Source organism: Bos indicus, chromosome 11, assembly GCF_029378745.1.
Source record: "Bos indicus isolate NIAB-ARS_2022 breed Sahiwal x Tharparkar chromosome 11, NIAB-ARS_B.indTharparkar_mat_pri_1.0, whole genome shotgun sequence".
Taxonomy (NCBI): Eukaryota; Metazoa; Chordata; class Mammalia; order Artiodactyla; family Bovidae; genus Bos; species Bos indicus.
The window spans coordinates 43,400,421-43,426,181 of record NC_091770.1 but is presented as its reverse complement, the minus strand read 5'-3'; the positions used below and the strand labels follow the sequence as shown (position 1 = coordinate 43,426,181).

General features: G+C 36.9%; 2 protein-coding genes across 7 annotated transcripts in view; one reads left to right on the top strand and one right to left on the bottom strand.

Moving 5' to 3' along the window:
• Positions 1 to 25,761, top strand: part of PUS10 (pseudouridine synthase 10) — an 82,850-nt gene that overhangs the window by 47,488 nt on the left and 9,601 nt on the right. For all 6 annotated transcript variants that reach the window (XM_070798727.1, XM_070798726.1, XM_070798728.1 and 3 more), the window contains 11 exons: positions 6,803 to 6,837; positions 10,053 to 10,164; positions 12,311 to 12,372; positions 12,667 to 12,712; positions 14,768 to 14,832; positions 16,345 to 16,430; positions 17,483 to 17,608; positions 21,596 to 21,652; positions 22,508 to 22,584; positions 22,678 to 22,733; positions 23,763 to 23,880. In XM_070798727.1, the coding sequence (XP_070654828.1) occupies positions 6,803 to 6,837; positions 10,053 to 10,164; positions 12,311 to 12,372; positions 12,667 to 12,712; positions 14,768 to 14,832; positions 16,345 to 16,430; positions 17,483 to 17,608; positions 21,596 to 21,652; positions 22,508 to 22,584; positions 22,678 to 22,733; positions 23,763 to 23,880 (840 nt within the window). The remainder of the gene's footprint in view (positions 1 to 6,802; positions 6,838 to 10,052; positions 10,165 to 12,310; positions 12,373 to 12,666; positions 12,713 to 14,767; positions 14,833 to 16,344; positions 16,431 to 17,482; positions 17,609 to 21,595; positions 21,653 to 22,507; positions 22,585 to 22,677; positions 22,734 to 23,762; positions 23,881 to 25,761) is intronic.
• Positions 15,423 to 25,761, bottom strand: part of REL (REL proto-oncogene, NF-kB subunit) — a 69,332-nt gene continuing 58,993 nt past the window's right edge. Inside the window, exon 11 of the mRNA XM_019970204.2 lies at positions 15,423 to 15,569. The gene's annotated coding sequence lies outside the window, so the exon portion shown is untranslated. The remainder of the gene's footprint in view (positions 15,570 to 25,761) is intronic.

Genomic DNA, 25,761 nt, shown 5'->3' with positions numbered 1-25,761 from the left:
AAAAATTATCTAGAGTATTGGAAAATGCAATGGAAATTCTCCTTTTTCTTCCCCAGTTCCCCTCAGATTCTCCTTAAAACTCACAAAACAGAAGTAGTAATGCTCTTGGAAACTGTATCAGTAGAGCTGTACCCCGGTGGCTCAGATGGTAAAGAATCTGCCTGCAATGCAGGAGACCTGGATTCAGTCCCTGGGTTGGGAAGATCCCCTGGAGGAGGGCATGGCAACCCTCTCTAGCATTCTTGCCTGGAGAATCCCCATGGAAGAGGAGCCTGGAGGGCTACAATCCATGGGGTTGCAAAGAGTCAGATACGACTGAGAGACTAAGCACAGCACAGAGCACGGAGCTGTATCTAATTTGACTCTTCAGATTCATTCTGTCTTTGCTGATTTGTCCTTGCTTTTTTCCTCTTGCTTTGTCACAAATAGAATGTTCAACGTTTTTAATGTTATCTAACTTTTTTTTTTTTTAATTGCCAACAGTAGTAGGAAAATTTGGATTGAGAAGGTCATATGTCTGGCTTCATTTTCTTTTTTCTCAACCCTGTAGAGAAAGATAATGTAGAGGATTGGGGTGGGTTTTCAAACATGGCTAAAGACAGATCTTTTATTTATCAAAAGAGACAGTCAGACTCTGTGTTAGTCATTACATCACAAGTCTGACATCAGAGATTCTGGGGAACAAAAGAGTGGCAGGGAGGTGATGGTGGTGAGGAGACTTGGAAGTAGGTAAGTGGGGGAGAGAGAGAGGTATGTGTGTGTGTGCTGGGTGGAGAAGAGCAGAGGGTCATGCCTCTAGCTGCCCACACTGCTATTGTCATTTCCCTGTAGGTACAAGTCTATATTTGCATTATCCTTGCTCTCATAAATGAGCCCAAGAGATGTGTAGGATTCAAAAGACCTTAGAGTTTTAAGGGCATTGGTGGTAATTTAGAAACCCCAACATCGGTGTTGATCACCAAGTCCTGCCGGTCTGTGTCTTCATTTTCTCTTAAAGCTGCCTCCTCCTCTCCACGCCTACTACCACTGCCATATATATGATTTCTCACTTGAATTCTGCTTTAGTTTACCAAATGTCTTCATTTCCCTTAGTTACCATCTTCTTCCTCTAACTCACACTGCAACCTGAGTGAGAATTCCTGAAGACAAATATGATCATGCTACTCCCTTGCTTAAAATCCTTCTGTGGCTCCATTTTGCCTTAAGTGTAAAATCTAAACCCCTTACCATGGGTTCACTAGTTCTATCATTTTAATCCTGTTTCCTCCTTTGTACTTTGCAGCCACACATCCTCAGCTCTTTAGGGACCAATAACCTATAGTTCCCAGGAGCTTCCTGATGCTCTGTGGCCTTTGCACAACAGTTTTTCCCTGTTTGGATTGTATTTTCTCCACTCTTCACCCAGGTAATTCTCAATAACTGATTCTTCAGAATTCAGATTAGATGTTACTTCTTGATAGTTTTAATAACAAGACTGAACTGAGGATGCCTTAAATGTCCCCTCAAAATATTTCCCTGTCACAGCCTCTACCACTCTGTGTTTCTATTTTTATTAATCTTATTAATCATTATTATTGTTACATTACCATTTTGGGGCTTCCCTGATAGCTCATTTGGTAAAGAAAGTTGCTCAGTCATGTCCAACACTTTGCCAACCCCAAAGAGTTGGCTGTTGTGAATAGTGATGCTATGAACATAGGGATGCATGTACCCTTTTGAATGATAGTTTTGTCCAGATATATGCCCCAAAGTGGGATTGCTGGATCACATGGGAATTCTATTTTTAGTTTTCTGAGGAACCTCTATTCTATTCTCCATAGTGACTATACTTAATTTACATTTCCATCAACAGTGTAGGAGAGTTCCTTTTTCTCCACATCCTCTCCCAGTGTTTGTTACTTGTAGACAAACAAGTTTGAGTTTGTCTCAAAAAATGAGTTTCCTTTTTAATGATGGTCACTCTAACCAGTGTGAGGTGGTAACTCATTGTAGTTTTGACTTGCATTTCTCTTATAATTAGTGGTGTTGAACATCTTTTCATGTGCCTACTGGCCATCTGTATGTTTTCTTTGGAGAAATGTCTGTTAAGGCCTATTGCCCATTTTTTAATTGAGTTGTTTGGGTTTTTTGTTGTTGTTGAGTTGTATGAGGTGTTTGTATATTTTGGAGATTAAGCTCTCATTGGTTGCATTATTTGCAAATATTTTCTACCGGTCTTTTCATTTTGTTTATGGTTTCCTTTTCTGTGTGAAAGCTTATAGGTTTGATTGGGTTCCATTTGTTTATTTTTGTTTTTATTTCTATTGCTTTGGGAGACTGACCTAAGAAAACATTGAATAATTTATGTCAGAGCACGTTTTGCCTATTCTTTCTTCTTGGAATTTTATATTGTGATGTCTTATGTTGAAGTCTTTAAGCCATTTTGAGTTTATTTTTATGCATGATGTGAGGATGTGTTCTAACTTCATTGATTTACATGCAGCAGTCCAACTTTCCCAGCAACACTTGTTGAAGAGGCTTTTTCCCAGTTTATATTCTTGCCTCCTTTGTTGAAGATGAATTGACTGTAGGTGTGTGGGCTTTTATTCTGGGCTCTCCATTAATCTGTATGTGACAAGTGCCATTTTTAATGCTTCCCCCCATCTTTCCTTCCTTCCTTCCTGCCTCCTCTGCTTGAACAGCCTCAATTCCTGGCCTTACTATAACCCACTTTCATTGTTTGCTGGTAAATGAGCCCCCAGCTCAGAACTCTAAGATTAAAAGCCATTCCCAGGCATAGAGTTTCCGTGATATGTATATGGGTATATGCTTGTGTATGTGTGTGTCTGTCTGTGTGTCTCTGTGTTGCCAAAGTACACAAGCACTTTAGTAAGCACGTTATTCAACTACCCCATTTAGCAAAGCTGAGTCCAGGATTAAATTCTGTGGGTCCTGAGTTTTCAGGAGGTGACATGCTACCTTTGATATCAAATTTGATTAAACTTGATAACTTTAAGTGGTTCTATTGGGGAGGAAGAATTCAATTTCTTACTCCAGAGAAAGAATTTTTTCCACTGACTAAGGAATGGAACATTTATTAGAAGTATCTTGGTGACCTGAAGGAGAGAAATGTACTTCTTTTACCTCAGCAGAAGTAAGTCCATGGCATTATTAGCACGTGGTAAAATTGAATAATTGAGCAACACTGACTACTTTGGGATTCAGCCTTCCAGCCCCTGCTGTGTGATTAGTTCAGTCCAACCCTGCTGGCATGCTTGAGCAGGGAGCCTGCAGGGGATTAGAAAGGGAAAACCCTTTAACAAATCTCAGGTACGAAAGACATTTGATTTAATTTAACATGTTACACATGGTAATCTGGTTTCCCTTGGCAACCTCCACCCTACACTACTTTATAATCAGAGGATGGCAGGGTAGATTACAGATCTACCCTGGAAGGGACCATAGAGAACAGATGTCAAAAGAGGAAATGAAAAGGTCACTAAAAAAGGACAGAAGAGTCTGAGTCCTCTGACAAAAAGGACAGATAGTTCTCTATAGTGCAGGTACCCAGGAGGGTTTCATTGATGAGGGAGATTCCAGGACTGCCTACAGCAGAGTAGTCTGAGATGTGAAGGAAAGGGATCAAATCTCGTAAATCTTTAAAGGGATAATAATTTTATTATTTGTGAATTACAGATAAGGTTTTAATTTAAAAATGACAATAATAGGTACCATTTATTAAGTACATGCCAGAAATCTTACTTGGTTCGTTGCATATATAATTTCATTAAATCCTTATCATATCTCTGCAAGGGGAATATTAATATCCCTTTATAGATGAGGAAACAAGTATTTATTGATCTCTTAAAGTATGGAGACTGAAGAAAGGTGGGGTAACATTGACTCCAAGGTTTCAACTTTAGGAGACCATTATTTATTTTTTCTATGATCTTAGAGTCCTAGAAGTCTTAATAGCCCCTGTCACAGAGCAGTATATCCACTAATGTCCATTAATGGTGACCTTTAGCCATCCAGAAAAGTTTAAATTACAGTCATCTTTAGTCTTATTGTTGTTCAATTGCTTAGTCATGTCCAACTCTTTGCAACCCCATGGACTGCAGCACGCCAGGCTTCCCTATCCTTCACCATGTCCCGGAGCTTGCTCAAACTCATGTCTGTTGAGTCTGCCATCCAACCATTTCATCCTCTGACATCCCCTTCTCCCACCTTCTATCTCTCCAGCATCAGGTTCTTTTCCAATGAGTCGGTTCTTCACATCGGGTGGCCAAAGTATTGGAGCTTTAGCTTCAGTCCTTCCAATGAATATTCAGGATTTATTTCCTTAGGATTGACTGGTATTATCTGCTTGCAGTTCAAGGGGCTCTCAAGAGTCTTCTCCAACACCACAGGTTCAAACTCATCTTTGGTGCTCAGTCTTCTTTATGGTCCAGCTGTCACATCCGTACATGACTACTGGAAAAACCATAGCTTTGACTAGATGAACATTTGTCAGCAAAGTAATGTCTCTGCTTTTTAATATGCTGTCTAGGTTTGTCATAGCTTTTCTTCCAAGGAGCAAGTGTCTTTTAATTTCATGGCTACAGACACTGTCTGCAGTGATTTTGCAGCCCGAGAAAATAAAGTCTCTCACTGTTGCCATTGTTTCCCCATCTATATGCCATGAAGTGATGGGACTGGATTAGTCTTTTGAATGTTGAGTTCTAACCCAGCTTTTTCACTCTCCTCTTTCACCTTCATCAAAAAGCTCTTTAGTTCCTCTTTGCTTTTTGCCATAAGGATGGTGTCATCTGCATATCTGAGGTTGTTAATATTTCTCCTGGCAATCTTGATTCCTTGATTCCAGCTTGTGATTCATCCAGCCCTGCATAGAAGTTAAATAAACAGGGTGACCATATACAGCCTTAATGCCCTCCTTTCCCAACTTTGAACCAGTCTGTTGTTCCATGTTCGGTTCTAATTGTTGCTTCTTGACCTGCATACAGGTTTCGTGGGAGGCAGGTAAGGTGGTCTGGTATTTCCACCTCTTGAAGAATTTTCCATAGTTTGTTGTGATCCACACAGTCAAAGGCTTTAGTGTAGTCAATGAGGCAGAAGTAGATGTTTTTCTGGAATTCTCTTGCTCTATGATCCAGCAGATGTTGGTGATTTGATCTCTGGTTCCTCTACCTCTTCTAAATCCAGTTTGTACATCTGTAAGTTCTCAGTTCATGTATTGTTAAAGCCTCGCTTGGAGGATTTTGAGCATGACCTTGCTGGCATGTGAAATGAGTGCAATTGTGCAGTAATTTGAGCATTCTTTGGAATTGCCCTTCTTTGGAATTGCAGTGAAAACTTACCTTTTCAGTCCTGTGGCCACTGCTGAGTTTTCCAAATTTGTTGGCATCTTTGTCTAAGTCTCTTATTTTACACACTAGGAAATTGAGTGCCAGACATCTGGTAAACCCTAAAGCCAGGTCTTCCAACTCCTTAATTTGTGTATTCCACCATGACCATACACTTTCAAAGAAGGCTTGAGTAAGTGGAAGGCAGGAGGGAAGGGGTCTTGCAGCACTATAAATGATATTAGTTTGAGGTAGCGAAGTAAACAAACTAATAGATTGGAAGGTACTGATGAGACATTTAGGCACTGGGAACAGTTATAATTCTTATCTAACTAGTGATTAATTTATTCTGCTTAGCTAATATCTGATCAAATTGATGCACCTAATGTTTCTAAATGATCCTAAGTCTTTAGACGTCTCTGGTGCCCTACCAGCCATTTGAAGTTTAAAAGGACATACGAACAACAAAAGCTGTCTCTCCAGGTCTTAAAATGGGTGTGACTGGCCATTTTTGCGGCATGTAGAAGCAGAGACTACATGTGGTGTTTTGTTGACTTACACATTTATGCTTCTGTCACGTTCACCAAATGCCGTATATATGAGGCAGGCCATATATTACCTTTCTTTAAGATGAAAACTATGGAAGTCTAATAGCAAACTGAGAAATCTTGGTGTCACACACTTAGTATACAAAGCATTTTACATGAATTTCACTAAATCCTCATAACAATTGTGATTGTAAATGTTATTGTTTTCGTTTAGGCAACTTTTTCAGTTTTTTTAATCCTTCCCAGAACATTTCCCCTAGCATTTTATTGTGAAAAATTTCAAACCTATATTAAAATTGAAAGAACTGTACAGTGAACACTCATATACCCACTTAGATTCTACACTTATTTTTCTATATTTGCTTTTTTTAATACACCTATACATTTATCCACCCACACATCTTAGTTTTTATTATATTTCAAAGTGAGTTATAGACATTAGTACATAATATTCCTAAACACTTATACGTGGATATCATTAATTTGAGTTAAAAATGTTAGCCCTATTCAAAAAACAAAAACAAAAAACTGAGTCCTTCAAATCTATGTTTTGGGGACATAGAATATACTCATTCAGTTTGGGCTTTCCCCCATGAAACAGTAAGTTATTTTAAGAGAAAAATGTGAGCCACCCATATTAAAAAACACTTGTAACTTATTAATGAGAAATAGAAATCTGTGGGGAGGAGGGGGATACCCCTGTTGAATTCCTAGGCCACAGCAAGCCAGTACTGCAAATGAGGCATCTTACCTCATTTCTGATTTTAAATGAGATTGAGGTCATTGCCACATTTCTGAACAGTAGGTCCTCTTCTACAGGGGAGAGTTTGATTAGCAAATTACTTAAGCACCTTAGTAATGATATTGGAACCAAATTTCAATGAACATTTTTCCCTTTTCTCTTCTTTCTGGGTGTGACTAAATTGCCTACAGCATGCTGCTTGGTTGCTGGTAAAACAGGAAATGGGGTAAGTAATTTACATAGGGAATTTTTACTACCATTTAAATTTAAGCTACTTGATTCTTAAAGTACTTTTACTATTACTCTTTTTTTAAGAGTGAGTTCACTAGCTACTAGAGAAATTGGCACAAAGAAAAATTTTTATTTTATATATTTAGGTATTAACCTTGTTTAACTGGTTTATTGCACAGCATATTAGTAGTCTCATTTTTTTGGTAGATTTATCATGAACATAAATGTATATTTTATAATCATTAGCATTTATATAATGTAGTTTGGCAGCTAATGTTAAAGGAACACATTTTATGCTGGTCTTAGAAGCAAAATTATAAACCTAATTATGCTGTAAAAGATACATAGTAAAGTTCTAGTTAAGGCAGAACAACAGTAAGTTTATACATAGATAAGACACAGAAAACATAGGTTCACAGTCCTTTATCTGAAACCCTTGGTGGCAAATGTGTCTTGGAATTTAGAATTTTTTAGACTTTGGCAATTTAATACAGCATAAATACCATATATGATATACCTCTCTCCTCTGGGGTAGTACTGTATTATCAAGCATTAATATTTCTGCAGTGAAGCATACCAATATTCACACCAATTTGATCAACAAAGCCTTACATGTTCAAGTCAGAGTTTGGTTGCCAACTGAGTTAAGGAAAAAGCTCTTTAATTTCCCAGAGCTTTCTGGATTTTGAAACTAAAAATTTTATACCAGTATGAAAAGGGCCATGTGACTCTTGGAGGGTCCTGTGTACTCCTGAAAGAAAACCACAGAGAGAAGTACAAATTTCTGTATCAGAATCTCATACTTGGTATTTTATAGAAAATTAATTCATCTGGCATTTTTGTGTGTGTTGTATTTCACATCTGCATTTTTAAAAGGGTAGTAACCACATATTTATCAAAGGTTTGGGGGTTCTGTTAGGTTATGTTAAATTAGTCTCAAATGCTTGTGATTCTGGCATAATAAAATTTGATCCTGTGTTTGAGAAATTTTTTATTAATAGCATAGTCAGAGCATGCTATTTTTCAAATGTTTCCAGTTTCCATCCTCCTTGCTTATTGTGGTTATTTCTTATTGAATGATTTTAAACCAAGGTTAGCTCTTCCAAAAGATCCTGATCAATATAGGGATACTAAAACAGGAAAAAAATGCAGAATGCTACTCTTTTCTCTTACTATCCCTAGTTCATTCTATAATAATAATGTCAAAGGCTGTGGAGGGATTGCCATTAAAGAATTGATTCAAGGAATTTAGGGAAAAAGTGTATTGGATATTTTGGTTCATCTTTGCTTAAGAAAGGTTATCCTGTTGTATGTGTAGAAAAAGTGATTGTAATTGATATCCTCATCATTAGTTATCTAACAGAGGAGAGGGAAATGCAGTTTCTAAGTATTAAATTGGTACTGAATTTACCTTAATGACTACTGATTCCTCTAAAGGACCATCAATCATAAGCCTAAGGCCCTCTGTGAAAACATTCACCCTAAATTATATTAGAAAAGCTATTAGCCACATTCAGCTTGCAGGATTGAAAATCTGGCATTTTAAGTACTGTATTTTTGCCTTAAAGGTGAGGCTAAGGTTTCCAAAATGTCTGTTAACCCTTTCCTATAGTTCATTAATCTGGAAGGAAAAAAATACCTGTAGTTGAAGTTTTTAAACTGGAGTAAGGTGCTTTAAATTGAAATGTATTTCAAAAACCATGAAGGACCTAAAATATCAATTTTCTTAAACACATAATGAGTAATGTTTTAATCTGTTTTTAGGATTGGCTTTGGCAACAATCCTTTGTACTTTAGACTCTCTAGAGTCTAAACAGTTTTAAAGGGTTTTCCATTCTTGTGTTTTCTGTTTTCACCTTTTTATTCTTTAAAATGTGTGCTCATACCTTAATTATTTACTTTCAACTGTGATGCTGTTTTAATGCAGATATCATTAGTTAAACTGTTTGATGCAATGTCAAGATAGTCTTTGAAAATTCCTAAGATGTTTCTGATACTCAGAGAACTAGGAACAGTTTATGAAGCTTAAACACAGTGTATAGAGAAGTAATCTAATTTTTTGTCAGATGTAGGGCTTATCAGAGTCCTTCATTGTTAAACCACAAACCCAAAGCATATGAAAGCATTCAGTTTAACCAGTTATCTCAGCTGGATTAAAGTGGGTAGGTCAGCTATTTCTTAATTTACATTTTTAGAGTAACAGTGGTCTTTATATTGTGTGTATATAATTATATTTTTAGATCAATTAAATTTAGCAATTAACAAAATTATTTTTTATTTTCTACTCATAGTTCATAGTGTCTTTTGGTGTTGAAGAATTAAATACAGTGGATATTGACTATATTGTCTTTTTTTTTTTAAGTGAAAATTGGATATTAGAAGAAATGATTCACAAGTTGGCCTAAACATCTCTTTTGTTAAAAAGCAGATCTATAAATAGCTGTAACTGATTTAAAATTTTAATTATTTGAATGACATGGGCCTGTTTATTAGTGATATTTCAGAGTAGAGCTGTTTAAATATTACCATATCATGTTTTTCTTTTCTTTCACTTCAGTTCCTTTCTATCTCAATTTTAGGTTACAAACTAAAAGCTAGAAATCATAATTGGGACTTCCCCAAACCTATTTATTGTCTATGAGTAGATTTGGGGGAATGTAAAATGTTTATTAAGACATGTATATGTTGTTAAATTAATGAACATTTTAGAGCACTGATGCTTTAGGATTTAATCTTCTTTACCAGTAAAGAGAAGTACAGCTTTTACATTGATTTCCCAAAAGTAACTCCCCATTATCAGGAAGAAAGTAGATGTAAACATTTTTGGTCTGGGTGAAATTATTGTAATAGACAGTTTGTAATTTCTGAGCAATAAACAATCTTCTCTATTCCATCTTTCCATCTTCTGATATATATAATCCTGGAATCTGGCAATTCTATCTCAGAAAAACTCATATGTATGCCTTTGTCTTTGAAACTTCAAAATTTGTCCTATACGCCATTTAAAAAAGAAAAAAGTAGTTTCTTGATTCTACTAGAATATAGGTCCATGAACTGAGGAAACTGTCTGCTTTGGTCTCTGCTTTCTATCTAATGTGTAAAATAGTGCCTTCACATAGTAGGCACTCTACATTTTAATAATCGCATAAATTCTTGCCTTCATAAAAATGATGTTTTTCATATCAGTGAATTAATTTTTATGTTATTCAGAAAGCAGAGTCTGTCGCTGGGAAGAAATGATATAGTTCAGCTAAAAGAAGCCTACAAATGGATAACTCATCCCCTGTTTTCAGAGGAACTGGGTGTTCCCATTGATGGAAAGGTATTGGGTCATCAGCATTGTTAATTTTATTCTCTGGTTTTACTAGTTTTACTTCATTATATGGCAGAGTTTTGGTTACCCAAAAGAATCTTCTCTTTCAATAATCCAATAAAAGGTTTTTAAGCTTTTACAGTTCTTAAATTGAGGTTAAAATTGAGATTAAAGTCTTTCTTTTTTTAAATTTCTTTGTAATCAAGACACTTATGAGTATAACAGGTGCAGTGTACCCTAATTGACCTTAAAAGGTTAGAAATGAATTCGTGCCTTTAAGTATATTTATAGTTTAATTAGACAGATTTACTGATATAAAGCTATACATAAATAACTATGAACAAGTGTGGAGTAAACTCTAGACTATTTAATTTTGGTTGTCTGTGGCTAGTCTTGTTTTCGAATATGTAGACAGAACCTGTTCAACTATAGGGAGCATGGGCTTAACCTATCCTGCCTTGTGGTATCTCAAATCCCTTTAATTTTAAGCAGACTGCCTTTGAAACCAGTACACTTCCCATCCCCTCTATTCCAGGGTAGACCTTGCTTCAGCCTTTGAAATGGATTGAATTTTAGGGAAGAGCTCAGTAGATTTCCAGACGTGGAAACAGGACATATTCCCAGCTCATCTTAAATTAGATTTTAATAGTATGGCCTCATTGCTTCATCATTTTGCTTGAAGGAAATTCCCTGGGTATCAGACACACCCCTATTCAAATAAAATCACAAAACCATCTTTCAAAGCTAAACAATTAAAAAATTTTCCTCATTCTGACATTATATAGCTGTTTCCCTCTGTTAGTAAGAATAAACTCTGTCCTTTAAACTGAATACTGAAAGAATAGAGAATAAAACCACTTCACAGATAGTATGAAGAGGAAATGAGGTGATGAAAGTACTTTGGAAATTAGAGAAGTCATTGATGCAAAATATTTTTACCTCAGATTTCAGTTTGAAGCACAGATAATTTTACATGTTGAATCAGTGAGAACAGAAAATAGAAAACAAAAGATGCAGTAATGTTCTAATAGGTTCAGCATGAATGAAGTTTTCTTAAGTAAAAGGAATATGTTGTAATTTTAATTTTATTTTGTTGATTTGAGTAAAACAGAAAAAAATTAGTCCTTCACTATTGTGATTAAGAGCTGCTAATAGGCCTGCTGACGATCCAATGCAATCGATAAATATAAAATTCAATAAAAAGGAAGAATTATTATATGATATTTATATCTTTTTTTCAGTGTGAAATTTTGTATAATCTCCATGGAGGTCAATGTATATAGAGTATGAAATTGTGTTTCTTTGTGTGTACAAGGATATTTATTTTAGCATTTTAAAAAATGTTTTTTAAAATTTATTTTTAATTGAAGGATAATTGCTCTACAATGTTGTATTGGTTTGCCGTATAGCAACACTGTACCATTTTTTAAAAATGGTAAAACTTAACTACAACTTAAATGTCCAGCAGTCCTTAGAGTTGAAAAGATGTTCATGATGTAATATCAACTGAATTAAGCAGTTTTCTAAATGTCTATTTAATATACCAAGAAGTACATATGTTTATATGCATAAAAATGGCTAGAAGGGAACATGTCAAACTGTTACTAGTTCTATCTCAGTGGAGTGAGATTGAAAACCCACTATTTTATAATATTATTATGTATTATATTTTTAATGAAACAAAAAATTAAGATCTTTCTTTTAAAAGTCACATCTATTAAAAACTTGGAGAACTTAATATTAAGAAAACCTCATACAGAGTTAGGCATGTGCGTAAATAATAGTTGCTAATTCTAGTCATAGTACTGACAGGAGTATATCTTCGTTTGTTTCAGTTACCCCTTTCCAATTCCCTGAGTTCTTATTCATCTTTGTATCTAATTTATATACTTTACAAAAAAATCATACAACTTTAATTTGTTTTAAACTTGTTTTTTGTAGGATCACTAGTGATGAGTTCTAGGAGTTAAAAAAAAAAAAGTCTATTTCCTTTACAGCTGCCCTGTGACCAAGCTGATTTGAAAACAGTAGTATTTCCAGTTTTCCTTGTCACTTTTTCTGAGCCAATCTTTGAAAGTTAATTCTGTTTCCATTGATAAGTTGTTAGATGTTAGTTTCTTTTTGCTTATTTTTAAACTGTCTTTATAATTTTTAGAGCTTATTTGAAGTGAGTGTGGTCTTTGCTCACCCAGAAACAGTTGAGGATTGCCACTTCCTGTAAGTTACAACTTAACATTGCCAATTGTGCAACATTGTTAATACCTTTTGATTTTCATGAAAATAGTTTTGTTCTTCTTTCTAAGGGACCTATCAGAACTTGTCATGTCTCTGAAGATTTAAAGTGTGCTCTCTGATATGAGTCTAGACAAACCCATGTGGCTCATATAGGGATTCATTTTGTCCGCTTCTGATATCCTGAGTTAAGCAACTCTATGTTGTATAAAATATTTGAATTTTATCCACCCTCAAATAAACTCATTAATCTTTTATATTAACTTGAATTTTGCTTAGACGTGCAATATGCCCAGATTGTTTCAAGCCAGCCAAAAACAAACAGGTAAGGATTCCTGCTTCTTATTCTTTATTGAGTTTTTTTCTGAGCTGAATATTCAAATTAACAACAAAAAGGATATGCATTAGAAATATTGGCAATCTATTATACTAAGAATCAATCTCAAACTATTTCCATTTGCTACATTCATTTTTTTTTTTAAACTCTCAACACCTTTGTGTGTGGCTCAGAAGTCGTAACACACAAACATCATGAATTGTTTCCCCAAAACTACATCATCTGGGAAAGTATGTTTTCAGTATCATCACAATTCCAAACTTCTGTCTAATATTTGTTTTCTAGAAATTGGTATTTTGAAAATATAATCCAAATAAATTGTTTTATTTAGGACAGTCCTGAATTAATAGAACCTATTTCAGGCTACGTTTGAAAAAGGGTTTTTTATTTAAACTCTCCTTTACTGTCTGATGTGAGCTGGCCTTCATGTTAATGAGAAAAAATAGTTAGCCTGTATTTTTAGTTTCTGTCATGCCAAGATGGAAAGTCTGGCATGTTACTGACAGGTTTTCACAGCCCAGTTACTTAGCTGGTTTTGTACAGGCTCAGACATTCTCAGACATTTTACTGACCGATATTGTGGTTGTTAAACATAACTGATGTTTTGCTGTTGTGGTTGCTAAAAAGAATATAAGTTTATTGCCAAAAATACATCTTTTGGTCTTTGCTCTTACTTTGACTAATTGCTGGATCTTTTAGTACCTGGGGGAGATTGGAGGCTTGGGGAGTTTGTAACATTTGCCAAACCTTGTGCAGAAGTAATCAGAAATGCAGATCAAGCCTAAAACCCTGCTTCCCTCCTTTTCTCACATCATGGTACATCTAGAACATTTCCATGTTTGGCCAACACCCTGAGGTTAACAGGTGAAGTTGCTCTAAGTTGTGAGCAGTAGGCCTAGGGGTTCTTGTTGTTCCAGGCCCTTCCCCTCAACCCTCAGGACCTAGAAGGACCCGGGTACAGCTGTAGCTCACTGCTTTGCCATACCAACTGGGAAGTTCTGCCCAAATGACCTGTGAGCCATGTTTATATAAAGATCTAGTTTTATTTTTTGTCATCTTTGAGCAAGTATGTAAGTGCCAGCATCAAATAATAGAGTAAGGAAATTTTTGTCAAACCATCACAGACATCATGCCATTTGGCCAGTAGGTGTTTAGTCTTAAGTGTAGTTTTCCTGCATTATGGCTGGGAATAAGTTGAATGACCTTTTGAGATTCTTCCAGGGTTAAGATTTCGTATCTTAACAAAGAGGCACTTAATTTTTAATTCTAATCCTATGACACAGTATGGTTTAGAAAATCATTTCTTTTGTTGCTGAACTATTTAGATATCTACATTGTTCCTATTTTCATTCAAGTGTAGTTTTTCGTAACAGAAGAAATAATTGTAACTTATCATAGTGACCACATGAGTATGCACTAATTAGTTCTAGTATGTCTACCATGAAGTTTGGCTTTTCTTGTTTTAAAAAACCCAAAGTGGGACATTTGTAGTTGCCCTTCTATTCAATATAGTGGATTTTGTTTACTTTGTCTGTGGTTAGTAGTGATACTGAATTGCTGGATGTCAAGACATGCTAGTTGGCTCTGTTTTACCCCTTATCCTGGCAGCCAACTCCTAAATTATGTACTGTGACCCTGAAGGGATGTAGAGAAGAAAAGAGAGATGGGTCCATCTAAATTTCTTCTGAGGTCTCAGAAAAAATATTTGAAGCACATTTCCTGCCATGTCATCATTTTTTTGTATTTGAAAAATACCATATTTTGAGGGGAGTGGGATAGTGCAGTGAAGAAGACATATTCTGCTAGATCCACCTGATATTATAGACATAGCCTAAATTGAAGAGAAGCATCCAGTCACAGAACTGACAGTATGGACACTTGTGCTGTATTTTCTTTATTTTCTTGAAGCTATTAAGTATTTCTCCCTTTTAAGTATGGTTTAAAATGATTATAATTTCTCCAACCATGTTCTGTTTCAACTCTGATGTTTTCTTATATAGGTGATAATATGTTTTTTTTTTCTTTTTATTTTACCCTATATAGTCAGTATTCACTAGAATGGCAGTTATGAAAGCTTTGAATAAGATAAAAGAAGAGGATTTCTGCAAGTAAGTAGAAGTATAGAAACAAGAAATAATCATGGAATTTTAGAATAAAGGGAATGTTAGAAATAATCTGGATTATCTCTGAAACAAGACTGGATGTATTTTGGGGACCAGAATTGTGTCTTAATCTCCATTATATCCCTACTTCCTGGCTCAGTATCTGGCATGTAGTAGTGTTCAATAAGTGTTTCTCAAATTAATATTTAGATTTATGAATCATGCCCAACTTGTTTATCTTTTAGAAGAGGATGACTTAGCGACTTTACAATAACATTGAGGTCCAAAGTGGAGGTTGACTTACCTAAGATTGAGTGTTGGATGTTGAGCCAGGTTTCCTGATTCTCCAGGCTAGTACTAGTCCCATTACATCCCTCATCCTGGATTTCCTGTTATTGTACATCTCCAGAAGAGAGAGGAAAAGGCTCATGAGTTTCCTTTCTTGCTAAAGTATGCTGAACTACAATAAATCTTACATTTTAATACTCAGTGTGTTCATTTCATTTAATAAGATATTATCATAGTTATCCTTCCAGAATAGCCTTGAATAAATTTCAAACAAGGAAGTTATGAGGAAGGTTTCATATATCTTCATATCTCAGAATAGAAATATTTTTATTAAGTTTTTTTTGTTGTTGTTTTGACCGTGCTGTGTGGGATCTTAGTTCCCCCACCAGGAATCGAACTTGTGCCCCTTGCAGTTGAAGTGTGGAGTCCTCACCACTGCACCGCCAAGGAAGTCCCTGTTAAATTTTAGAAACAAAAGACAGTTACTCTCTACAAGCAGTAGTGCCTGAGTTTCTAAGTGATTTCTTTGTTAAGACATCTTGGGAAACTGAAAATTTCAACACAAGCATTTTGGATTAAATCCACATTTAGTCATTTATAGAGAGACTCCAGTTCTTGGAAGTTCCCAGATGATGGACAGAGAATAAAGTCATACATTGCTTTCTCCTGTCTGTCCTCAGCTGGATTGAAGTTTTTTAGCTAAAGTCAGCCACATTTCACTTATTCTGGCTCTGGTCTGATTTCCAAGACCATAGTTGAAATGAAAAGAGAGAAAAATGGTGGACTACCCTCCCCACAGGTGTGCCATACTCACAGGACCAATCTCTGACTGCACACCAGCTTTACCCAAATGATTGAGGATTTTGTAAGCAGCAGCAAGTGTTCATGGATACTAAAATGAACCCAGAGAGGCTTCTACTACATATGTGTGGATTTTTTCCCCCCAAATCTCAAGGCTGATGTTGAAAACTATCATCTGGGAACATGAGGCCTCTTGAGTCTGAATGTTATTAGCAGAGCCCTGATTTACTCAGTGCAGTTCTCATGTATTAAAAGTGGTCCTCAGAGGCCCAGAAGACCCTAACAGTCCCCAAATTTAAAATTCGGGGGAGGCTTAGTCCTTGAGAGACTCAGGCTCTGTGCATCTCAGGCAGTGCTGATTCATCTTAGTTATGTGATTCAATATCATGTCTGGAAAATAGTAGCTGTAAAATTTATTTTGTTTTGCAGGCAGTTTCCTTGTCCTCCAAACTCACCAAAGGCTGTATGCACTGTTCTTGAAATTGAATGTGCTCATGGTGCTGTTTTTGTGGCTGGTAAAATACTTAGTCTAGAATATACTTACACTGTCAATTGTCTCTCCTATCTGAAAAACTCAATTGACTTCTTCTCTGTTTCCTTCTTATTGTTATTAGTTTCTGATTAGTTAACTCTTTTAAGCACTAGACCTGATAGTCAAGTTTATTTAGGTTTTATAAGTATTCTTATGGATCACTAAAGAGATTTGATATTTAAAATGCCATGCCAAAAGGAAATGATACAGCCCAGATTTTAACAGTTTTCATCAGAGATGGCCAAGTAGAAATATGGGTAGATGTACAGACCAAAAACTAATCAAGAGAACAGAGAGGATGTTTTACAACATGAAGTCAATCCGGGGGAAAAAAATTTTTTTTATCTGCAAAGTGGCTAAACACTTTGCTTCTGATTCGAAAAAGAAATTGTTGCATTGACTTTCCTAAGAGGTAAATCTGGTTAGACAGTTTTTGTTTTGAAAGCTATAGCTGTTTCATAGTAATAGCTGAAATAAAATCGCTCTTTAGTCTTGACTATAATACCCTGCCCTGGGGTAATAAAACCTACCTGCCTCAGCATAGCTTTATTCATAAAACAGTGAGTCATATTCTGTTAGGGTGTTTTCTTTTTTTTTTAACTTATAAAAACTTCAAAATTTCCTGTATTTGAACTCTTTGGAATACCAATGACTATTACACTGAGAGTATTATCAATCAGGCATAAAAGCAGTAGTTGCTCTTTTTTTAAGTGATCCTTGGTGTGTTCCATGATATTGTAACTTGTTCAGTCAGTCAGTCAGGTTAATAAGTATACTGAGCATTCCTTTAGAACTCATTGATGATTCATACCTTGTCTTTAGCCATCTCTTCTATTGCTACCTTAAATTTCTTCACTGAATTATGTGTATGTGCTAAGTCACTAAATTACATTATAAATTAGTCAAAGGCTAAGCCTTGTTTTGTATCATAGCCCCTAGAATATTGGCACTTAGTGGATAGTTGTTACTTTCCTTTTTATTCTGTTGTGTTAATCACACCATCCCAGCCAGGCAACCTTTATATTTCTTTGCCAGGGAGATATAATAAATACTCCAGGAATCTACCACAAACTCCTTGGATAATTGATGGAGAAAGGAAGCTAGAATCTTCAGTAGAAGAATTAATTTCAGACCATCTTTTGAAAGTGTTCAAAGCAGAAAGTAAGTGTTATAATATTCATATTTTAAATACTTGTTCACAAACAGACTTCTTGGAGGTGGCAGGGAAGATTTCTGTATTTTGTAAGCCACCACCAAGTCTGGGCCCCTTGCCTAGCAGCTTCCTGTGAACAGGGATTGCCATGTCCTGAGGGCCTCTGCCCAGGGCTGGATTTGAGCCAAGCTGCCCTAAGATTTCTCTATTTTCTCAAGACAACTGGCTTTTCCTGGGCAAATTCAAAACAACTGAAACTACTTTAAATGAATGCACTTAAGTTCTGACCATGGGACACCTTAGCTTCAGCCTCTTATTGGGAATATGAGGAAATTAAAACACAGCTTCTATATCCATTGCTTATTCAAGAGTAACCACTGGCAAAGGACTGGCTTCCATCTTAACAGCTAAAATGTCCTAGAATAGAGTTCAGACCTAGAGAAGATAGATCAACAGCAACCATTTCACAAAGACTTAATAGTAGTGTTGTTGTTTTAATTTCTTAGGTATTAACAAGCCCAGGTTTGTGAGCTGAGTCAGACCCTGTCAGGAATATGCTTTCTTTGTCTCAGTAGGCCTGTCAGGTCAAAGGAGCAAAAAACCTTGTGATTTCACCCAGGATTAGACTTAGAGGAAAGGGACTAAGATTTCAATCAGAGGAAATCATGTTGTATATCAGGAAAAAACATAGTCAGTGAGTAAGTATATCATCAGAGAAGGCAATGGCACCCCACTCCAGTACTCTTGCCTAGAAAATCCCATGGACAGAGGAGCCTGGTAGGCTGTAGTCCATGGGGTCACTAGAGTCGGATACGACTGAGCGACTTCACTTTCACGCATTGGAGAAGGAAATGGCAACCCACCACAGTGTTCTTGCCTGGAGAATCCCAGGGATGGGGAAGCCTGGTGGCCTGCTGTCTATGGGGTCGCACAGAGTCAGACACGACTGAAGCGACTTAGCAGCAGCAGCAGCAAGTATATCATACTCTTTGGAGTAGGTCTCCTAGCATAATTAGAACATCTTTTTTGAAAGACCAGCTAGACATCCTTCTTTCTCTCTGGCAAACCTTAGACAAACGTGCTTCAGTAAAGGCAGACAAGTGATCGAAATGAGATGCCCTGTTCCTTCCAGCTCTCTGCTTGTCAGAAGGAAAGAGAAGCACTTCAAAGCCGTATCCCTTTTATAATTTGTTGCCTGTCAGGTAGGTGGGCCCTTTTTAAAAAGGCCTTTAGGAACTGTTTACTGAATGGAAAAGAAAGTAACCTAGCAACCTAACATTTTCCAAAATCTTAACAGTAAAGACTCAGGGCTATTGCCATGAACTTTTACCTACTTAATTTAATATTTACACACTGGTTATCTCATAAGACTTATTCAGGTTACAAAGAAGTGAAAATAAAGCATTAGCATGAAAAGTCTCTTTCAAACTCTTTTTTGGGACCACCTTATTTCCCAGAAGATACAAGATTTAGTTCTGATTTTTTGGGTTCCAAGGAATCCCCCATTACCATGAGGGCTATAGAGGGGTTCTGGAACACCTGTATGTTTCCCCCTTGCAATCTTTCATGAGGTAATTCCTTGTTATAGTCCACTTGAGAAGGAAAAAAAATCGTCCCCAAACTGAAAAGAAAGCAAACTGTAATTGTATGTTTAGGAAATTTATAAAGAGCCACTTGAGAAAAAGCAGACCTCTGGGCCTCTGTGCTAATTGGCTCCTTGTCATGAAATAAAACCTTGTTGTCTGAAATCCCTGATTAGTAGCATCAGTTTGCTAAACTTGTGCTTCTCAGATATATTACTTGTCACTTCTGTGATTCACATCTGACAGCTCTGGGAAGATGGTTCTGACTGTTGTACCTCTACACTTTACAGCTCTATGAAAATAAACCAGTATTGCATGAAGCAGCCTAACTACTTCTATAAAGGGTCCTTCCCCTCAGTGGGAGATACAGACTTGTTTTTCAGTCACTTCAGACTGGCACGTCATATTCTCTACTTGCCAGTTCTCTAGTTAACAAGTGAAACTTTGACACACTCTCAAAACCAATGTGTCTAAGAAATGTTTTCCCAATACATTTATTACTTCACTTATTGAATAAATATTTGTCATGTCAGTTGCCTGCTGAAAACTGGTCAATGTTTCAGCTATAGGGTAAAGTCCAAACTATATAACTTGATATTCTGAGGCCATCATCATCTGACCTCTGCCCTTCAGTCCCATTGTCTGTCTGTCCCCAGGTACGAGGGTCACTACAGACTACTGAACCCCTTATCATAATCTTGACCTTGTTTTTCCTGATCATTGTTCCTGATCATTCGTGTTCTTGGTTTTGTTGTTGTTTGAAATACCTGTTCCATTGAGAAGTCTGTAGAACTCACAGGATTTGGGGGATAAGGCAAGGCATAATATGAATATTTTTTTAATTTATTTAAATTGGAGGCTAGTTATTTTACAATATTGTAGTGGTTTTTGCCATACATTGACATGAATCAGCCATGGGTACACGTGTGTTCCCCATCCTGAACTCCCCTGCTGCTGCTGCTAAGTCGCTTCAGTCGTGTCCAACTCTGTGCGACCCCATTGATGGCAGCCCACCAGGCTCCCCCATCCCTGGGATTCTCCAGGCAAGAACACTGGAGTGGGTTGCCATTTCCTTCTCCAATGCATGAAAGTGAAAAGTGAAAGTGAAGTCGCTCAGTCATGTCCGACTCTTAGCAATCCCATGGACTGCAGCCTACCAAGCTCCTCCACCCATGGGATTTTCCAGGCAAGAGTACTGGAGAAGGGTGCCATTGCCTTCTCCGTGAACCCCCCTAAATTTCTGTTATTCATAATTGCATACAAATAAAGTTCTAAAGTTTGCCCCCCAAAATATTTCTCAGTGTAGGGTCCAAATTTGCAACATTTTTTCTAAAAGATGTAATAAATACCCTTTATCCCTTAGTCTGGATTTATTGTTTCTTTGGGCTTCTCAAGAGCCTATTTTTCTGTACTTTCTTGTTGAGGGGCTGGAATTTTGGGGAAGCTTTATGGGCTAATTTATGCATTTGAGGTTTCTGATCTGATTGAGGAGTCACAGGGAGACCTACCTCTTTGCATCCTGTTCATTCCCTCCACCCCATCAGCCACAGGTTAGGGCTCAGTCACTGCAGGGCCCTAGTTCCCTGTGGTTGGACTGGGGATGGAGGTGCACACGTGTAAGACAAACTACAGCCTACTCGTGGTAATGTTGGCTCTGGTAAAATCATCCGTTGGTTCTGTATCTAAGAAAGTCGTCATGGAACCACTCCCCCACCCTCTGCTCCACTCCATATTTCCACTTTCCCACCCCAGTATTTGTAGCTTTTAGTCTGTGATGATCCATCTATCTTAAAATATATACTAGTTTTATTGTGGCCCTAGCTTAAGTTTGCTTATATAATGAATTTGCTTTTAGAGTCAAACTTTTTCTTTTCCCTTCCTTTCATGGAATTTAATTCTCAAATACTGTTTTTATTTTGTTTTCTTTTGTTTTAAGAAAAAGAAGACAGATTTTTCACCATAAGTTTATAGCCAGTTTGGTAGCAGGGCTTTTCTCCAAACAGTGCTCTGCCTTTGGCTTTCCCATGGGATTGGTGGCATGGGATGATAAGAAAGATCTGGCTTTTACCTCTGCCCTTTAATTGTATTACCTTGGGGAAAGTACTTAACCTTTCAGAACCTTGGTGTTCTTTCATTTAATAATTACCTCATAAGGTTACAGTAAGGAATAAATGAAATAATGTATGCAGAATTTTAGCTCAGTGTCTAACATGTAATAAGTACTCAATAAATAGTATTTATTATTATCATTGTTATTTTCAGTAGACATTAGGACTAGAGTTGTGATGATGACTATTCCTTGGGATTCTCCTGTAGATTAAGACAAATTGGGTTTCTACCCAGGGTGGGAATGTAAGTCTAGGACTATTACATCGCTGATTTTTTTTTTTTTTCTTTATCTGCTTTCCAAAGGCTTTAATTTTTCTTCCTCTGGAAGAGAAGATGTAGATGTGAGAACATTAGGAAATGGTAAGATTGCGACATCACTTGACTAGAACTAACTTTCAGATTATCACCCTTTTCAGGCAGTAGGTTTTCTGTAGTCACTTAATCAGAATCAAAGTTGGCAGAGCCCAGAGCTTCTCCATGAGAGGAGGCCTTGTGGATTTTGGAGCTACCCTTGTAAATTATATGATTATGTTTTAACAGGGATCATTTCTTCAGAAGCCATCTTTATTGCATACCTATAGGTTATAAGGGACTTTTACAGTTGTGCATTAACAAACAGGTACTTGATTTTTTCCAAAAGTCTGATTATTCATTGTTCCTTTTAATAACATTTCAGTACCAGTTCAGTTTTCAAAGTGCACATCTTCATTGAAAAGATGTTCCTGCTCTCTTAGCCTTCATTTTTCTCATTTTATATTATTGCATTACAAGAAAGATGATGAGAGTAATCCTGAACTATTCTAGATTTATAGTCCCTTCTTCTCCTGGAATCTCAGCTTTTCATTTCACTAGGCTAGGAGAATGTATTTCAACTTGGTATACCTGGGCATTGCTGCACATGACAACGTTACATTAGTGTAACCAAGTCAATCCGTGGCTGTTTGGACATGATTTTGTAAATTAACACAGGCTCGTTCATGGACTTTTGGGAAAGCAGTCATTTTCACATATTGCCTGTACTGGGGTTTAGCAGCCCCCCAAAAACCCCTTGATTCTTTTCACACATTCTTCCCTCCCCTAGATGTAGTCATGTCACTGAACTTTCCGTCCTGTAGAGCTCAACTCGTTTTTTCACACCTCCCAACCCTCTTGCATTAGCCCAAATGTTAACTCCATCAACACGTTTCTGTTTCATGACGGGGTGTGTGCTGCCAGGAAGGCCCTTTGCAATTGAGCTGGTGAATCCTCATAGAGTACATTTCACTTCACAAGAAATTAAGGAACTTCAGCAGGTAAACCACTTCATGACATGGAAATTGTCATGTTTCTGCAACTCTGTAACTGAACTAGAGTTGCTAATTGTTTTTCTTTTTCTAATACTACAGAAAATTAATAACTCATCTAACAAAATCCAAGTCCGTGACTTGCAGCTTGTCACAAGGTAAGGGTAGGCTCACTGGTGATGTCTCAAGAGGGGAGTTTTGGTTGCAGATCATTTATCTGATAAGGGATTTGTATCCAGAATATATAAAGAACTCCTGCAACTCAATAATAAGAAAACAACTTGATTAAAAATGGAGAGAATGTTAAATGCACATTTCTCCAAAGAGGATATACAAATAGCCAGTGAATACATGAAAAAGTGTTCAGCATCATTAGTCATTAGGAAAATGCACATCAAAACCACAGTGAGATCCCACTTAACAAAAAAGACAGAAAACAGCAAGTATTGGCAAAATGTGGAGAAATTGGATCCCTTATACATTCCTGTGGGATTGTAACTAGTACCACTTGGGAAAACAATTTGGCAGTTTCTCAAAAGGTTAAATATATAGTAACCATCTGACCCAGTAGTTCCACTTCTAGCTATATACCCACGAGAAGTGAAAATGTACATCCACACAGAGACTTCTGCATGAATGCTTATAGTCACATTACTCACAATAGCAAAAAGTAGAAACCACAAAAATGTCTATGGATAAACAAAATGGTATATCCATACAATGGAAAATCAGTGGTAAAATATCAGTACTTTACTTTGAAATACTGATACATGTGGCAACGTGGATGAACCTTAAAAACATTATGAAGAATCCAGACATCAAATACCACATATTGTACATTTTACAGTATTCACATTTTATATAAAATGTTCAGAGTGGGGATGTCTATAGAGATATAAAGTCAACTAGTGGTTGCCAACGGCTGGGGGAAATGGGGAATGAGAAGTGATTGCAATTGGGTGTGGAGTTTCTCTTTTGGGGTGATTAAAGCGTTCTAAAATTAGATTGAGGTAGTTGCTGCACAGCTCTGTAAACGTACTAAAAATCACTGAATCGTTCAGTTAAACAGAGGAATTGTATGTAAATTATATCTCACTAAAGCTATTTTTAAAGAAAGAGAAGTTTGGGGCAAGGCTTATCTGTATTTTATAAACTCAGACAGACTTTGTTTTATTGTTTTTGTTTAGAGAGGCAATAGGACATATGAAAGAAGGTGAAGAAGAGAAGACCAAGACCTACAGTGCCTTAATATGGACAAATAAAGCAATACAGAGGAAGGACATTGAATTCCTAGATGACATAAAGGTACTTCAGTGCTCTAATTCTTTCATTTTTCTACTGACTATGAAAGTCTTTTGTCTTCTCATTTATTACCAAGTCATGGCACACTGGCTTTGGGGACTCTTGAATTGTTGCTGTTGTTTAGTTGCTAAATCATGTCCAACTCTTTTGCAACCCCTTGGACTGTAGCCTGCTAGGCTCCTCTGTCCATTGCATTTCCCAGGCAAGAATACTAGAGAGGGTTGCTGTTTCCTTCTCCAGGGGATCTTCCTGACCCAGGGATGGAGTCCTGCATTGGCAGGCGGGTTCTTTACCACTGAGCCACCAGGGGCTGTGAAACCTGGTTCTAAATTCTGGCTCTGCCATTTACTCCTTAAATGAGTGAGTAATCCATCTAACCTGTCTGAAAGGCAGTGTTGCTACTGATTAGGAGTCTGACTCCAAGAACAGATAGCATTAGCATTAGTCGCTCAGTCGTGTCCGACTCTGCGACCCCATGGACTACAGCCCACCAGGCTCCTCTGTCTATGAGATTTTCCAGGCAAGGATACTGGAGTGGGTTGCCATTTCCTTCTCCAAGAACAGATAACCTGGGTACAAATCTTGGTTCTGCATTTCTTGGTTGTATGACTTTGGATGAGTTGCTTAGCTTCTTTGTGTTTCAGTTTCTTCATCGATAAAATTAGTTAGAAGAATTAAACAGGTTTAGTCATATAAAGCCCTTACAATAGGATCTGGCATATAGAAAACACTCAACAATGGTATTATTATATTTGACCATCTGTAGAAAGGAAATAGAAAACAGAATTTAATAGAATTGGTGCTCAGATTAACTGCACAGATAAAACATATTGTAAATCAGTATGTCAGGGTGATATATGTAGGGCACAAATGTTTTGGCACATGCTAGATTTTCCTTCACATGAGGACGTTGCTCTTAAGGATCTACACGATCATTTGAGTATTTCTTCCCACCTGCCCCCACCTCTTCCTGTAAAGATAACTCACTTTCACATGCAAGGAATGAGCAAAAATGGGCACAAATATGTAGTTATCATAACATTGTTTAAATGGGCAGTATTTTGTAAAAATCTAGAGGGGACTGGTTTAGTCTTATGGCTTATCTGGTATGATGGACTGTTAGTAGCCAGATGTTAGAAATTTTATGGAAGATGAATATCATTGACAAAAGGAAATGTTCCTGATGAATACTAAAGGTGGGGGGAAAAAAAACAAGCTATAAGAATATAAAGGACTTCTGTGGTGGTCCAGTGGTTGGGAATCTGCCTATCAATGCAGGGGCACGGGTTTGATCCCTGGCCTGGGAAGTTCCCATATGCCACGGGCAACTATGCCTATGTGCTACAACTGCTGAGCCCATGCACTCTAGAGCCGTGGTCTAAACACGAGGATCCTCAGTAAAGAGAAGCCTGCACACCACAACTAGAGAGTAGCCCCTGCTCGCCACAACTAGAGAAAGCCTGTGTGTGGCAACGAAACCCAGCACAGCCAGAAAGAAATAAAAATAATAAGAATAAAAGAATATATAGAGGATGATACATTGTGATTTAGACACACACATAAGTGTGTGGTTATATATACACATATGTATGACTGTACAAAAAAAATGTATGGCAAAAGAAATACCATAAATAGGATTTATACTTATGAAAAACACAAAATACCCAATAGAGAAAACTGGACAAATTATTTGAACAGACAGCTGAAAAAATGGCAACTCCAAATGGCCAAGAATCATTTGAAAAGATACTTTACCTCTAGACTGAAGTAACAATGACATCACTTTATTCTTCTGAGGCTAAGAATGCCTTTTGGTTGGATGGAGAAGGCTAGTTAGCTATATTTTCAATAGAAATGTAAGTGTTTTAGCCTTTTGGAAAACAA